Consider the following 14,583-nt stretch of genomic DNA (forward strand, 5'->3'; position numbering starts at 1 on the left):
TGATCCCACCTCCCCTCTCCCGACGTGTTAATCTTATGAAGAAGTGCCCCCCTGGATCGGGGCCCGAGTGGGTATTTGCAAACTTTTTTTTTTTTTTTTGGTAACTTCTCACGGTAAAGTCAACGGGTTGTTTTTTATCTTTTTCTAACCTTCTGAAGGCACCATGAGCCAGACACTGTAGGCTCCTCTGGACGGCCCCTGAAATTGCCGTTTGAGACCCTTTTTATCCCAGAATAGTCTAGCCTAGAGCTAAGGAGCTGCTTTTGGGCCTTCCTTGAATTATTTTGGCCATATTGATAGAACTTTAAAAATTTAAAGAAAAGTAAAATTGGCTACTTTTCCCTGAAAATAACAACTGTAAGCCCTTGGCCTATTTTATTAGAGCACATTTAGCAAATCCAAAGCAGATTTCAAGTGGCAGCATAGGAGCACACTGATCCCCTGCCCCCACCTCTCCTTGCCCCCTCCTTTCCCCTCTCCCCCCAGTCTCGCAGTGCCTGGGGCTGAGCCGCCTTGCTCAAGTGGCAAACATGGGGTCGTGGACACGATGACAGTGGGCAGCAATTCCATGCCAAGCAAGGGATCAATTCTGGGATCAGAGGAGAAACTGCTTGGCTGGGAGATGGAGAAAGTAGGAAGCGATGGGAAAGGAGACCCCTGTAGCCTGGGGCATTTGGAAGAGCGGTCAGGGTTTGCTGCTGTTTGTAGACATCTCAGCTGGACTTTCCACAGCTGAATTCCTGCTAGACCTCCCCATAATTTACTTGAGGGCCATGAATTCCTCCTTCTGTGGGTTTTAAGGGGGTTATTTAATTTCAGCAAGGTTTTGCTACCTTTACAGGCTGATTCTGGCTGTTTCATCCCAAAAAATGTCAGTGGGATCCAGGTCTGGCAGTCCTGAGGACAGAGGCGCCTCTGTCCCGGCTGTGAGGCGGGAGTGCAGTGGAAGCCGACCCCATGCCGGGCCTGGGCGAGGAACAAGGCAGCTTTCAGCGGCCGCCAGCCCGCAGGGCCGTGTCACTCGTGCCTCGCTGGTGCTGAGCACCCTCAGCTCTTTCTCCTCCCCATCCCCACTTTCGGCTGCTCCTGCCCTGCATCAGTCCTGGTTCGGACCTGGTGGATGAAGGGGACAGAGGATGGCGCCAATGGAGGTGCCACATCCAGGATCCCCCAGCACCAGGCTGGTTTGCAGCTCAGACAGGATCCTCGCTGGGAGTTTGGGATCAGGATGGAGTAGTCCCAAGAGTCCCTTGTTTGCAAGGACACTTTCAGTGGGGGCTGGCCCAGCAGACAGCATTTCTTCCCCTGGGGAGCTCTTGCTTCCTTGAGAGGTTTGTGCCAAACCCTCCCCTCCGGGGCAGTCAGAAAGATGGAGCAGAGCTCTTGGCAGGAGGTTTGGGGCTCCTTGCTGCGATATCTCCTCCAGCTGACCCATCTGCGTAGCATGTGGGCACCCACGTGCCTTCCCAGGGAAACTGAGGCAGCAGCTCCCATCCTGCCACGGCTGCAGGCGGGACAAGGTCCTTGTGTCAGTGCCAGGACTTGGTGCTAGATCAACTTCCCATCTCTCCAGTGCTCAGTGTAGGTCCTGCCATGTCAGCTGTGGGGCAAGAGAGAACGCAGAAGGGACCTGGAAAGAATTTACAGCCTGTAGAGCAAACAGAGCAGCCTTTGCATGAATTTCCCCCCCATTTTCCTCTTTCCAATGGAAATAACTTGTTGCATGGTAAATGCAGCCCCAAGAAATTATATCTTGATCTTCTTCAGACTGTTTGGGAGCAGGAAAAGGGGTCAGAAGTGTTAGCTTTGCTGCTGGAGCCGGGCAGGGCGCAAGGGACAGTGAAGACCTCACCTCCACAGCGTCTGCAGCCACAGGAGCCGCTGGGACGTGGCAGCAGGGCTGGGGATGGTGCTTGCGCAAGAATGACAAGAGAGGAAAGAGATTTCATTTAACCTTCCATGCAAAACTGTCCCCTTCCCTTAAAGCTACCCAGCTGGTGTGGGGACCCCAGGAGGTTTCCCATGGGGAGGTGCTCCTTGCCGGCATGTGCGAAGGCGTTTTCAGGCGTGAGGTCCTGGTGATGGTTAAAGCCACGTTGCAGATTTTTCTCCCTGGCTTTATTTTCTCTCTGGCTGGATTTTGCACCTTTCCCTGCAGGCAGAGGCACTCTCCTTAAGTATTACTTCCTTAAGTATTTTCCAAAGAAACATTTTGCCCCAAAATCAAAGCAAATGTGTGCTGAGGGTGTATAATCCCTCTGTACTAAATCATCTTTCCCAGATGATAAATCCATCACAAGAGGCTCTGGTCCCATGGCCTCGGTGGGTGCTCAGAGCAGGGAAGGGAAGGCTTTAGTCCAGCTCTGCCAGAGGTCCCAGTGTTACTCACTGGATCATCATGCCCTGCTCAGGTCCATGAATGCAGCTGGATCTTGGGTGGGAGTGGGTGTGGGGGCCGCCCTCCCCCCCACTCCAGCCCATCCCAAGCCAGCATTTCCTGAAGGGTTGTTTAAGCAATTTGTAAAATTTGGTTCTTCACGTGCAGTGAGGAGCAGGATTTTAATTAATCTGAACTGTGCACAGCTCGCAGAGCATCGACATTTTTCTCATTCCTAAGATTGCTTGGAGCCCAAAAGAGACCCACACAGATGCTCTTGTTTTTAAAGAACCCATCTTTACTTTCCTAAGGACTAGAAAGTGATTAGTGGATTGACTTGCAAATTCCTGGGAGCACTCTTTAGTGTAGGAGCGAAGGTTTGGCTGTTGCACAGGGTACAGGGTATTTTCCAGTATCATCTCCATCCCTTTGCTCAGTCCTGCACTGCACCTCGTGCTGTCGCAGTAGGGACTTACGTGGGATTTTCCATGTAAAACAGCCTTGTTTGCAAGATGGTGCAGAGGTGGAATGGACAGATTGAGCTTTTCCCATTCCTCCACCCAAATCCAGACACGGCATCTTGGGGCTCTGCAGTAATGGCCCCATTTGTAATGGCCATGCCATGCAGTAATGCCTGGCCTGGGAGTGCTGGGCATGAGGAAGGCGAAGGGCACCCACTGGGAAGTTTCATGGTAAATATCATTTTAATTGAGAAAAAATACGTGGGACACCAGAGGTTGCCCCTGGTGTTGCAAATGTGCTTGGGTTTGGTGAACAGGGGGGGTGGGTCCCTGTCCAGAGACAGTGATACCACTGCTCAGGGAAGTAACATTAGGAGTGGTGCTGGAGAAACAAGGGAGGAGAAATCTGTGGATCTTTCATCATTTTGGGGGGAGTTTCTTTAGTAGTTTTGAAAAATTTGATAAGTCTTCAGCCAACTGTGCTGGAAGTACCCGGTCTACAAGGATGTGTCAGGGCTGCCCTGCACATCACATCACACCACTGGCCAGTTTGCTGGCCAGGGAGTCTGGGGTGCTGGTGGGTGAGGGAGTGGGGACAGTCAGAGGAGCTGAGGCCAGAGCAGTGTTCAGGGGTGAGTGTTTGGCCACCGTGTGTCCTGGGAGGGAGCCTTCACCTCTCCCACTTCTCTTGGTGGGTCCATTGCACTCCTCCATCCTGGCTGGAGCCCGTTCAATGGATGGTGCTGCCTTCATCTCCCTGCATTCCTGGGGAGTTAGAACCTCTTGGGTGAATGCAGCTGCTGCAGGGCTGGAGCCTGAGCCGAGTCTAGGGGGAAATTGGGGAAAATTTCCATCCTTCTATCCTTTGCTGAGTACCAGAGGGCAGAGTCTGGGACTCTCATCTCCCTTGTGGCCACTGCTGTGGTGAGTCCCTTGGGCTGCCCAGGGACAAGCATCCCTTCTGGAATGCATTCATTCATCTATGTCCCAGGCAGGATGCTGGGAGAATGGGCTTCTTAATGTCTGCAGAGAGGCTGAAGTGAAGTATGTGGCCCCTTTCCAAAACCTTTGTGAGGCAGCAGGAGTGAGCAGGGTGGTAGGTAGCCGTCATCGTCGCAGCCAAGTAAGGAGCTCATCTCGTCCAGCTCCCACCATATAAACAGCAGCTTCTCTCTGGCTGCTGGGCCAGCCAAGAGGAGTTTCTCAGCTCCAAGTGCACATCCTGCTGCTCCATACCCCCAACCGGACCATCCGAAGCTTCACTTTCTTCTTTGTAGCAAGAGGTCCTTAACTCCCTGAGGTCCGTTTTTAAAAAACAGAACAACAACCACCCTCTTTTATTCTGGAGCTTGGCTTGGAGCATCCAGAGCTGCTTCTGGCAAGTCTGGCCCCAGCCGAGCCCCAGGGTTGTGCTGGGCTGGGTGAGTCTTTGGGATGTTGGGCATCATTGCTCATTTGCTGCAAACTTCTAATTTAGGAGCATCAGGGGTGGGAGTTGTGTCTCCTCTCAGCTCTGGAGCCGACGAGACCAGTGCCCTTCCTGAGCCAGATGTGTCCTGGGGCTGCCAGTATGGCTACATTTCCTTCCCTTTTATTTTTTTAGTCTGAAGTTCCTCTCTAAAGAGTTGCATCGGAGTTACTGATGCCAAAAGCAGCTGTGGGGGAGGTAGAGCCGTGATGTCCTTCCCGCAGGCTGGGAATGCTCTCGTGTCCTGTGATCACTGGCAGCAGGGATGCTCTAACTCTGCTGTTGGGAGCTCCCATAGACACAGCTGATGCTTTTAGCACTGTTTCCCATTCCTAGCTCACAGAAGGATGTACAGGCTCCTTCCTTGGGCCAAAAATTGATGCTGTTCGTGGCAATGATTTTGTTTTTTGCTCTTCTCCACACCAAGACCATAAGGATGGCATGAGCCATACCTGGACTGACTGCTGGAGCTGGGCTTTGCTGGGAACTTCTCTCCAGAAAGGGGATTTTCCTCCAGAGGAATAATTTGTCCAGTAATATGAAATTCAAGATGGAGTTGGGGCTTTTCTGTGACCCTGCTCTATCCCTCAGCAGAGCTGGCTGGGCCTGGTCAGGGGTGCAGTCCTGGGGTCCTGCTCTCCCAAATGTCACTGGAAGGTGAATCGTCGGGCTGGTCTACCCCCATTCCATCAGTTCCCTCTCCTCCTCAGGGCTGTGCAAGCTGGGCCCAGCTGAGGCTCTGTCAGGTGAAACTCTCCTGTGTTCCATGAGCAACGATTTTTGGTTCTTTGTAGAGTCCCAAAATGGCATGGGTTGGAAGGGTCCTTAAAGACTCTGCCATGGGCAGGGACACCTTCCACTATCCCAGGTTGCTCCAAGCGCCGTCCAGCCTGGCCTTGGACACTTCCAGGGATGGGATAGTCACAGCTTCCCTGGACAACCTGTGCCAGGGCCACCCCACCCTCACAAGGAAGAATTTCTTCCCAATATGCCATTTAACCCTGCTCCAGCTTAAAGCCACTGCCCTGTCACTCCAGTCCCTTGTCCAAAGTCCCTCTCCAGCTCTCTGGGAGGCCCTTTAGGCACTGGAAGGGGCTCTAAGGTCTCCCTGGAGTCTTCTCTTCTCCAGGCTGAATATCCCCAGCTCTCCCATCCTGACTGCATCTTTCTCGTCATCTTTTTCTGGGTATTTTCTTTATTCCAGGGGAATTTTTCTTCTCTGTTGCTGATCTTTCCCCCATACTTGGTGCATCCCCACCATGTTTATCACGAGCGAGTTCCCACTTCCCGCAGTTTTTCACCCATCGGTGCTGTGTGGGTTTCGGAGCCACTGCTCACCCTTGGGCTGCAAAAATGGGCTGAAAAGGTGGCAGTTTGGAGTAGGTGGCTTGAGGCTGCTGTGCCCTGTTTGCTGGTAGGTGAGACACATGTCATGAGGAGGTTCAGGCTGAACAGGGGCTCCTTTCTGCACCGTGTGAGTGAAGGGTGGGTTTCTTGCTGCAGGACGTTACAGGTAAAACTTTTTCCTGGGCTCCCAAATCCAAATGAAGGTGTTAGCACGGGGGGCTGCAGCCCCTGAGGGATCTCATGAGTCTCAGAGCACCAATGGAGCCCTGTTGCCTGGCATGGCTGGGGCACCTTGTGGGCTTCAAGGCTTTGCCACCTTTACCGGGTGGTTTGGAGCAAGCCATATCCACAGAGTGTCTGCAGCACAGGAACCTCTGAGAGGGATTGTCCCTGTGGCTCCAGGTGTGCTCAGCCTCCTGCACAAGCGACTTGGAGCTGTGTTTTTTGGGACATCCCACGTAAAGGGAAACCTTGAGTGAGAACAAGGGCAGGGAGCACCTTTGCCAGGGTGGCTACAGGACAGAGCTGAGTTCCAGAGGTTCACGAGGGGTTCTGGCATCACATGGTGCCATGATCACCCTCACAGTGGAGCCAAAGAGGTGGCAGGGGCTGGCAGGGATGTGGTAACAGAGCCTCACAGCGCTGACATGTTGGGGACATCATTTGCTGTCAGTTGTAATTGCAGCCAGAGTCCTGGAGCTGCTCCAGTCCAAGGTAACTGGGACCAGGGTTCAGCTGTAGCTTCAGTCCTTCATTGAATTTGCTCCCTGCATTTGTTGCTAGTGATGGGAGGGTGACAAATGCAATGGAGCAGGGATGCTCTGGGTGTCCTGTTGTGGGTGGCTGAGCTGGCATGTGTTTGGAGCTGGGTAGTGCCAAGGATGCCCATCCATGTCGTGCTGAAGGGCTTTCTCTGTCTGCTGTCCTTGGAGACTCTCATCCGGTGCTGCCCACAGTCCTCAAAATTGCTGGTTGTGAAGGTTTCCATATTTGCTTGGGGGTGGTAAAGCTGTTGTGGGAAGGGTTGAGCTGAGTTCCTTCAGTTCAGGCTTCCTGCTGGCCAAGAACTTGCTTTTTTGATTAAGAAAAAGAACCTGGAGCCAGCACAGGATGTAAAAGCTCCCTTAAGGGCTGCCCCAAAGGATGGCAGCTTCTCCATCCCTGCAGTGTTCAGCCACTAGTGCCAAGGCCAGTTTCTCCCACTGTGCTGGGGCACGAGCATCCCTTTATTTCCCACATGGGAGAGGAGAGTGTTTCTGCCGGCAGAGCCAGTGTCCTGCTTTCAGTGCCAGCTCCCCCCATCCCCACCATCACACTGCCTTGTAGCACCAGCTGCTTTCCATGGTCCCACCAGTACGCTGAAGGCAGCATCCCAGTGGCTGCATGGCTGGGGCAAGACACCATCTTTTATGGAAGTGTGTGGAATTTTGCTTTGCTTTCACAACTCCTCCTCCTCAGAGGAGGAGCACAATGTGATGGATCAGAGCTGCTGTCCTGCTCAATAGAGGGAGGATGCAGGAGGGAGAGACAGAGCATGCCAGTCCCAGCTCTGGTTTGATTTTGGTGATTCCAGGCAGAGCATCCAGCAGGATTGCATTTTCCAGTGCTCTTTGTCCTGTGCCAGAGGGCAGCTCCTCTTTAAGAAGGGTCTTCTGGTTTTGCCGTGTTTCCATAACTGGAGGGCAGTTAGAAAGCTCTGCCTGTGTGATTTCAGGTCCACAGGTGGGTACCAAAACCTGAGGAACATCTCTAAAAGGAGTCAGCCATAGCTGTGCCATGGCTACTGAGGGCAGTGCAGGAGAGCAGGCCCTGGAAGGGATGGGGACATTCCCAGTCCCTCTGGAGCCGCCTCCTGCAAGGATTGGGTTTGCTCTGCAGAATACCAGCTTGGGAAAAGGGATTCATTGATCCAAACTTGCCTTCTCTCACCCAACTCTACATCTATCCTGGGGTCAGGAATGCTGAATGCTCCTTTCAGTGCCCAGGAGCCTATCCAAGCACCACTATGTCATGGACACCATGGACCCAGTCAACCCCAAATTCCATAAAAATAAGGGAAGGAAAGGTGTATTTTTGGTGAAGCACAGCTTTGCTGCCTTGTGTTGAACTCATGCGGGTCGTCCCCCCAGCTCCTCCCCAGCAGTGCACAGCCAGCGGTTTTGCACAGGGAGAAGCTGGAAGAGCTGGGGGGCTGCCAGGGCTGAGCTGGTGCTGGAGCTTTCCCATTCCTCCATGGCCCAGCAGACACTGGGGACACACTGCGTGGCCTCTCCTGCCATCTTTGAGCCAAGGGGCTGAGCTGCTTGCAGCGTGCTGGGGCTGCCCAAATCCTGTAGCCTATAATTTCCTACCTCCGTCTCTTCTCTTTTTAGAGTCAAATGGTATCTTGTGTTTCTCTGGCCTCGGGCCTGTCCCTTCCAGTCTGGATGGCTTCCTTGAACGTGGTGCCACTGCAGGGCCACTGGTGAGTGTGGCCCTTGCATGGTGCTGCCAGCTCCAACGTGGCACTGAGCACCCTGACACCCATTCCTGAGCTGCTCCATGGCTATTCCAACCCGATACTAATTTTTTCTTCCAAGGCAGGGCTCACAGGTAACAGAGGAGGGTGTCCTGTTGCTGATGCTCCCTGTGGTGATGCTCATGGTAGAGCAGCTTTTTCTGTTCTAAGGAGCAAAGCAAGCACTGGTATTTGGCTCCTTGCGGAGGAGCCACTGTGGCATCAGGCTGTGCCCCAGGGAGGCCTCATCCTGCTCCAGCGGGTCACAAGACTGATGCTGCATCATCCAAAACTGCTTGAAGACCGCTGTGTCCCTGATGCTGGAGGGGCTGCACTGCCCTCACTGTAGGTGGGAAGGGGAGAGTGATGGGCTGGGTGTGGCATGGGTGGTGCTGGCATGGGGAGAAGGTGCTTGGTGGGGGATGAACTGGTCTCCCACTGTCCAGGTTAGGATCAGGCCAGTTCCAGCTGGAGAAACACCGGCACCAGCTTAAGGAGTCTGAGCTTCAGTTAGCCAGAATCAGCCCTGTCTGAATTTTTGCTTATTTTCTCACTTGGCATGATTTTTACAATATTTTCAGTGAAATTAAATGTTTCCCTTAAATTAAGTAAAGCCCTGCAAACAAGCTTCACTCTTGTTTATTTGACATTATCACTGATGTCATATGGGCTGGGGAAGGGGCCTCTGACATAATTTCTGTCCTGGAGCTGGGTCGATGGTGGAACTCCCCAAAAAATGGGGATGTCTGTCTTCCTCCATTTCTTTTTCCCTTTCATACACAGGGCAGGGAAGTTCTGTGAGCCAAGATGTTTGTTGCTTGAATGTGCCGGAGCTGCCTGTAACAACAGAGCTGGGGCAGGTTGAAGTTGCGGGGAAATAGGAAATGAAAACCTGTTCAGCCCAAAAAATTCATACAATGGCAAAAAACCAAAGCAAACCAAAGCTAAATATAGTGGGGCCTATGAGTTCGCTTGGACTTCTGGTGAATGTTTGTGGTGGAAAAAAATGGGATGTTTTATTAAAAAAAAAAGAACAACAAAAGTGGTGGTGTTGATGTGGTGCTTTGAGAAGCTTCTTGCTGGGGTCTTGGGGCAAGAAGAGGCAGTCAGAAGCCCTGAGGTGGCTTTTTAGCTTAGAAACATTAATTTGAAGAAATAAAGTGTCTTTTAAACACGACACATCAGCGGGAGCAGCATGTCCCAGTATAGTGTCTGGGATTTACTGGTTTGTACAGGTTTTGGGATACAGTCACATGGTGGCATGGCCCCCAGTGATGCTGGGGGTTAGGGAATTTCCTTGGGGATGCATGGTTGGCCCGTGGCAGCAGGCAGGACTGTGGGACACGTGTGGAGTTGGGGTTGAGCTCGGCCTGTCTTCCCTCGTCGGCTGCACTTCTATCTGCTGGCAGTGATTCCACTCACTTGGCTTCCGCCTCCCAATGCCTGGGCTGGGATTCCAAAGGGTCCTGACGTATTTTGTGTTTGCTGAGGCTGGGGCTGTGCAGGCATTTTCCTTCACACAAGGGGAGACCTTCCTCAGCAGTTCCTCTTTGCTCCACAGTTTCAGCAGGTCCCCAAACACACATAGCAGTGACGGATGCGCTATCTCCCTGCTCTGTTTTTCTCTGCCTGGAGCAGATGGCCGGTGCCAAAGCCATTGGCTTCTCCAGCACTGGCATCGTTGCAATGCCTGGAAATGCTGCAGCCAAGAGCTGCCCATGGGAGCTCAGTTTTGAACGGTTCTAATGATGTGATTAGAGTGGGCGAGCACTTTGCTCTGGCTCCGATGCCCAACAGCCACCCTTGGTGATGCCATGCTGGGTACAGACACCCACTGGTGTCACTCTGCCCAGAGCCCATCACTGGGGGGGATGGGCACTGGGGCAACCCTGAGTCAGTGCTGAAGGGAAGTGGTGGTCCCCAGCATCCTAGGTGCTGTGCCCAGGGATGCATCCCAAAACTTGCTTTGCACAGAGCCAGGATGTTCTGTCAGGGCTCCAGGCCATGCATGGCACATACTGAATTCCCGGCGATGCTTTCACCCTTTCCTTTTTTTCTCTCCCCAGACTCCAAAGTCTTTCTCATCTACAACACGGGCGCGCAGGGCTGCTTGGAGACCAAGGACTCACTGGTGCGACTGGCCAAGGGCTGCAACGCCAGTGCCCCAGCCCAGCAGTGGAAATGGGTCTCCCGAAATCGCCTCTTCAATGTGGGGGCCATGCAGTGCCTGGGGGTGTCATGGCATGGGGCCAACGCCACGGCGGGGCTGCACCTCTTGGCCACCTACGAGTGCGACCGCGAGTCAGTCAACATGCGCTGGAGCTGCCGTGGGCTCGGGGAGCAGCTGTCACAGCATCTAGGTGCCCGCCTGGGCAATTCCTCCCTGGACAGGGGGGACCAGGCGCATGGCTCACAGTGGAGGACGTATGGCACTGAGGAGGATCTGTGTTCCATGCCCTACTCTGGTAACACCTCCTTGGGCATTAGTGTTATCCTGTAACCCAAACCATCCCCAAAACGTGAGCTGAGGCTGTGGTGCTGCAGCAATCGGGTCCTGCCTGGGAAGCTCAGTCCCAGCTTGCTGGGGCTACAGAACCAGGCAGGATCAGAGCGATGGGGAGTGGGCAGCCTCTGGGCACCCCATAACCCACCTCACCCCAGATCTCCCTCCAGCCCCCATAGGCACATCCTCAAGCAAGGGCTCCTCTTTTCCCTCAGAGATTTACACCATCCAGGGCAACTCCCATGGGAAGCCCTGCACCATCCCCTTCAAGTATGACAACCAGTGGTTTCACGAGTGCACCAGCACGGGGCGAGAGGACGGGCACCTCTGGTGTGCCACCACCCAGGACTACGGCAAGGACGAGCGGTGGGGCTTCTGCCCCATAAAGAGTAAGTAGGGGCACACATCTTGTGGGGAAAAGCAAAAACCCAATGTCAATCCCTCTTGGGGACTTTTGGGCTTCTCCCCCTGTGAGCAGTCTGCAGTGCCAGAGCAGCAAGTTATTGGAGTTTACTGGGTTATTGGGGGTTTCTTTGTTTCTGTGTTGGGTGCTCACCCTGCGCATCCCCACAGGCAATGACTGTGAGACCTTTTGGGACAAGGACCACCTCACCAACAGCTGCTACCAGTTCAACTTCCAGTCAACGCTGTCGTGGCGGGAGGCCTGGAATAGCTGTGAGCAGCAAGGGGCCAACCTGCTGAGCATCACAGAGATCCATGAGCAGACCTACATCAATGGTGAGATTCTGGCAGCCTGGCTGTGCACTCCTCATCTGGGGCAGAGCTGGCTGCACTGTGGGCGTTGCCACTGCCAGTTTGCTCTGCCTGTCCCAAGTTTGGGAGGGTGACAAGCTGGGGACTGAGCTGGGCTTGGGGGACTGATTCTGCCCCTCCAGGGCTGCTGACTGGGTACAGCTCCACGCTCTGGATTGGACTGAATGACCTGGACATCAATGGAGGCTGGCAGTGGTCAGACAACTCACCCCTCAAGTACCTCAACTGGGAGAGTGGTGAGACAGGGGAGGTTGTGGTGGTGATGGGGCCTGAGGAACACCCTGTGACCACCGGAGATGGCCCCATGGCAAGGGAGGTGGCCCAGGCTGCTGCAGGGTATGCCCTTGCTGCATGAGGACAGAGAGCCACAGGGGCCTGTGTAACAGCCTGGGACATCTGTGGAGCTGGAGCGGGGACACAGGGTACTGAGAGGGAATCAGCCCTCTGAAAGCACTCACTGACCTGTGGATAACCTGGGCTGACATTCCTTGTTTGGCGGGTTGCTGCATCCCTGCTTAGTGCTGGAGTGTGGCTGAGAAGTGGTCCCCAGCTGCAGACATCCATCCCTAACCCTGGGGTGCTCAGAGGGAAGAGGGCCCATTGGTCATGCCTCATGCCATCACCCAAAGGCACTTGGAGGAATACAGTGATACCCTCGGAGGAGGTTTGAGGACAGGTGGGAGCAGTTCAGGTGTGGTACTTTGACCCCCTGACTGCTGTCGACATTTCCAGGTAAAACAGTGACCCTTTGGGTTCTTGTGCATTGAGGCACTATAAAGAATCCTGGGCATGTTGGGGTCACATCTTCATCATGCAAAATAACAAAATAAAAGGGGTTTTACTGGTGTTGGAGCAGGGAGAGCTGCATTGGTGCCTCTGTCCTGGCTCTTCAGTAGCCTGTCCTCTCCTCATCCCACTCCCCAGACCAGCCTGACAACCCCAGCGAGGAGAACTGCGGGGTCATCCGCACTGAGTCATCCGGGGGATGGCAGAACCGTGACTGTGGCATCGCCCTCCCCTACGTCTGCAAGAAGAAGCCCAATGCCACGGCTGATCCCTTCCTGACAGGTGAGCAGGCAAGGACCAGCATCAGGAGTGCGCAGCTCTGTATCCCATGGGGGTGTGCTCCTACCCCAGCATGGTCAGGGGATGCTGCCCATGTAGGTGCCCATGGTGTCCCCAGCTTGCTGCTGTCCTCGCTGTGCGGAGCAGGACTTGAGCTCCCTAGGTGGTAAGGGAGGGACGGAGAGCAGCAGGTCCCTGTGGTCCCCAGGGGAGGGGATGCTCTCTGCTCTGCTCTGCCCTCACTCCTCTGCAGATAGAAGGGATTTTGTTTTGTCCCTGGAGCTCTGAAGCTGCCATTCCCACACCTTGCACTGCCTGTTATATTTTGGCCGTGTTTCCCACTGCGGCTTTGGCTTGGTCTGCTGAGCACCCACAGGACTGCGGTCCATTCCCTGCCAGGGAGAGGGCTGGAGAGCTGGGCCGGAGCCCTCAGGCTGCCTTGTGTCCTGCCAGACTCGTGGTCGGAGGTGAAGGTGGACTGTGAGCCCAGCTGGCAGCCCTTCCAGTCCAACTGCTACCGGCTGGTCGGAGAGAAGAAGAGCTGGCAGGAGGCGAAGAAGACCTGCCTGCGGAGCGGGGGTGACCTGGTCAGCATCCACACCCTCTCTGAACTGGAATTTGTCACCAAGGAGATCAAGCAAGGTAAGGAGGACCTTGCTGTGCCAGCAGCCCCTTTCCTGTCTTGTGGGGTCCATGGAAAAGTCCCTGGATGTGCTGGAGGCTGCAGAGTTGACTTTGTGGCTGTGCAGGGAGCAGAGGTCCCAGGCTGGGAGGTGATGTGTTCCTTGGAGGAGCCCATAATCCGGGTGCATCCTCCATCCAGCAAATATAAAAGCTGTTCCCAGAGCCTGCAGTGCTGAGTCAAAACTACACAGCTGCAGCTGGGAATGGTGCTAGTCCCAGCTGGTTAGTGTAGGAAAAGATGGGAAAACAATTCCTGCTGGACTTGCTGGAGGAGGCCAGCAAGGAGCCATAGGAGAGTGGAGGAAGGAGAGGAAATACTGCTGCACCCAGGCTGGGAGCAGACCAGGGTGTGCTGGAAGGGAATGGTTGAAAACCAGTAGCTCACTGGACCTGAGCCTGCAGATCTGGACTTTTACTCCCATACTGCTAGCCCCTCTCTGAAAGCTGCAGGCAGATGTCCCTGTGTTTCCCACTCTGGGGGTCCATCCTTGCAGGCAGGAGCTGCCCAACCCTGCCCTGCCCTCTCCTGCTCACTGGGACCGGGGGGTCAGAGCTGAGCCCTGAGTGGGTTTCAGCAGGTGCTGTGCAGAGGCCGGTCCCATCGTGGGAGCTGAGGTCACCAGGGGGTTCTGCACAGGATCAGCCAGGAGGAGGGAATTTCACTCCCTCCCTTCCTGTCCTGGCAGATGTGGAGGAGCTCTGGATTGGCCTAAATGACCTCAAGCTGCAGATGAACTTCGAGTGGTCGGACGGGACGCCCGTGAGGTTCACATACTGGCACCCCTTTGAGCCCAACAACTTCCGTGACAGCCTGGAGGACTGTGTGACCATCTGGGGACCGGTGAGAACCTGAAGGGGATGGGGGGTTATCCTGCACCTCTGCAGGGAGCACTGCAGCATCCTCATTGCTGAGGAAGGCATTCCTCAGGGAATGTCTCCATCTGGGTTCAACCGAGCTCATCTGAGCCATGGGGATGGGAGGGATCCATCTCATCATCCGTGGGGATTTGGTGTAAGGAACGGAAGTGAGGGGCTGGGACATCCCCCAGGCTGTCAGACAGGCTCACTGCCACTCCTCTTCCCGCCCTGCAGGAAGGGAGATGGAATGACAGCCCCTGCAACCAGACCCTGCCATCCATCTGCAAAAAGCCCGGTCGGGTGAGCCAGGAGAAGGAGGAGGATGACCACGGGTGCCGAAAGGTGAGGGCACCTGGGGTGGTAGAGCCTCTGGCTGCTCTACAGCTCTGCCTGGTGCTCAAGGCTTCAGGGGACCTTTCCCTAAAACCATTTTGGGGAGCCCCTATGAGCAGCACCTGGAGCAGCTGGTCTGTGCCTGAGAGCTGCTGAGCTGGAGCACTCTGGGGCTGCTGAGCTCCTCGCTGGCATGGTGGAGGAGTCCATGGGAAG

The 14,583-nt window shown here is 54.6% G+C and overlaps 1 protein-coding gene across 3 annotated transcripts in view; it reads left to right on the plus strand.

Annotated features, from left to right (window-relative positions):
* The window catches only part of MRC2 (mannose receptor C type 2), a 28,697-nt gene that overhangs the window by 757 nt on the left and 13,357 nt on the right, over window positions 1-14,583 (plus strand). For 2 of the 3 annotated variants that reach the window (XM_032134407.1, XM_032134409.1), the window contains exons 2-9: window positions 10,217-10,615; window positions 10,869-11,042; window positions 11,227-11,391; window positions 11,550-11,663; window positions 12,352-12,495; window positions 12,892-13,134; window positions 13,863-14,017; window positions 14,269-14,376. In XM_032134407.1, coding sequence (XP_031990298.1) covers window positions 10,217-10,615; window positions 10,869-11,042; window positions 11,227-11,391; window positions 11,550-11,663; window positions 12,352-12,495; window positions 12,892-13,134; window positions 13,863-14,017; window positions 14,269-14,376 — 1,502 coding nt within the window. The remainder of the gene's footprint in view (window positions 1-10,216; window positions 10,616-10,868; window positions 11,043-11,226; window positions 11,392-11,549; window positions 11,664-12,351; window positions 12,496-12,891; window positions 13,135-13,862; window positions 14,018-14,268; window positions 14,377-14,583) is intronic. The other variant, XM_032134408.1, reaches the window with a different exon arrangement.

The sequence above is a fragment of the Corvus moneduloides genome, chromosome 26 (assembly GCF_009650955.1).
Source record: "Corvus moneduloides isolate bCorMon1 chromosome 26, bCorMon1.pri, whole genome shotgun sequence".
Taxonomy (NCBI): Eukaryota; Metazoa; Chordata; class Aves; order Passeriformes; family Corvidae; genus Corvus; species Corvus moneduloides.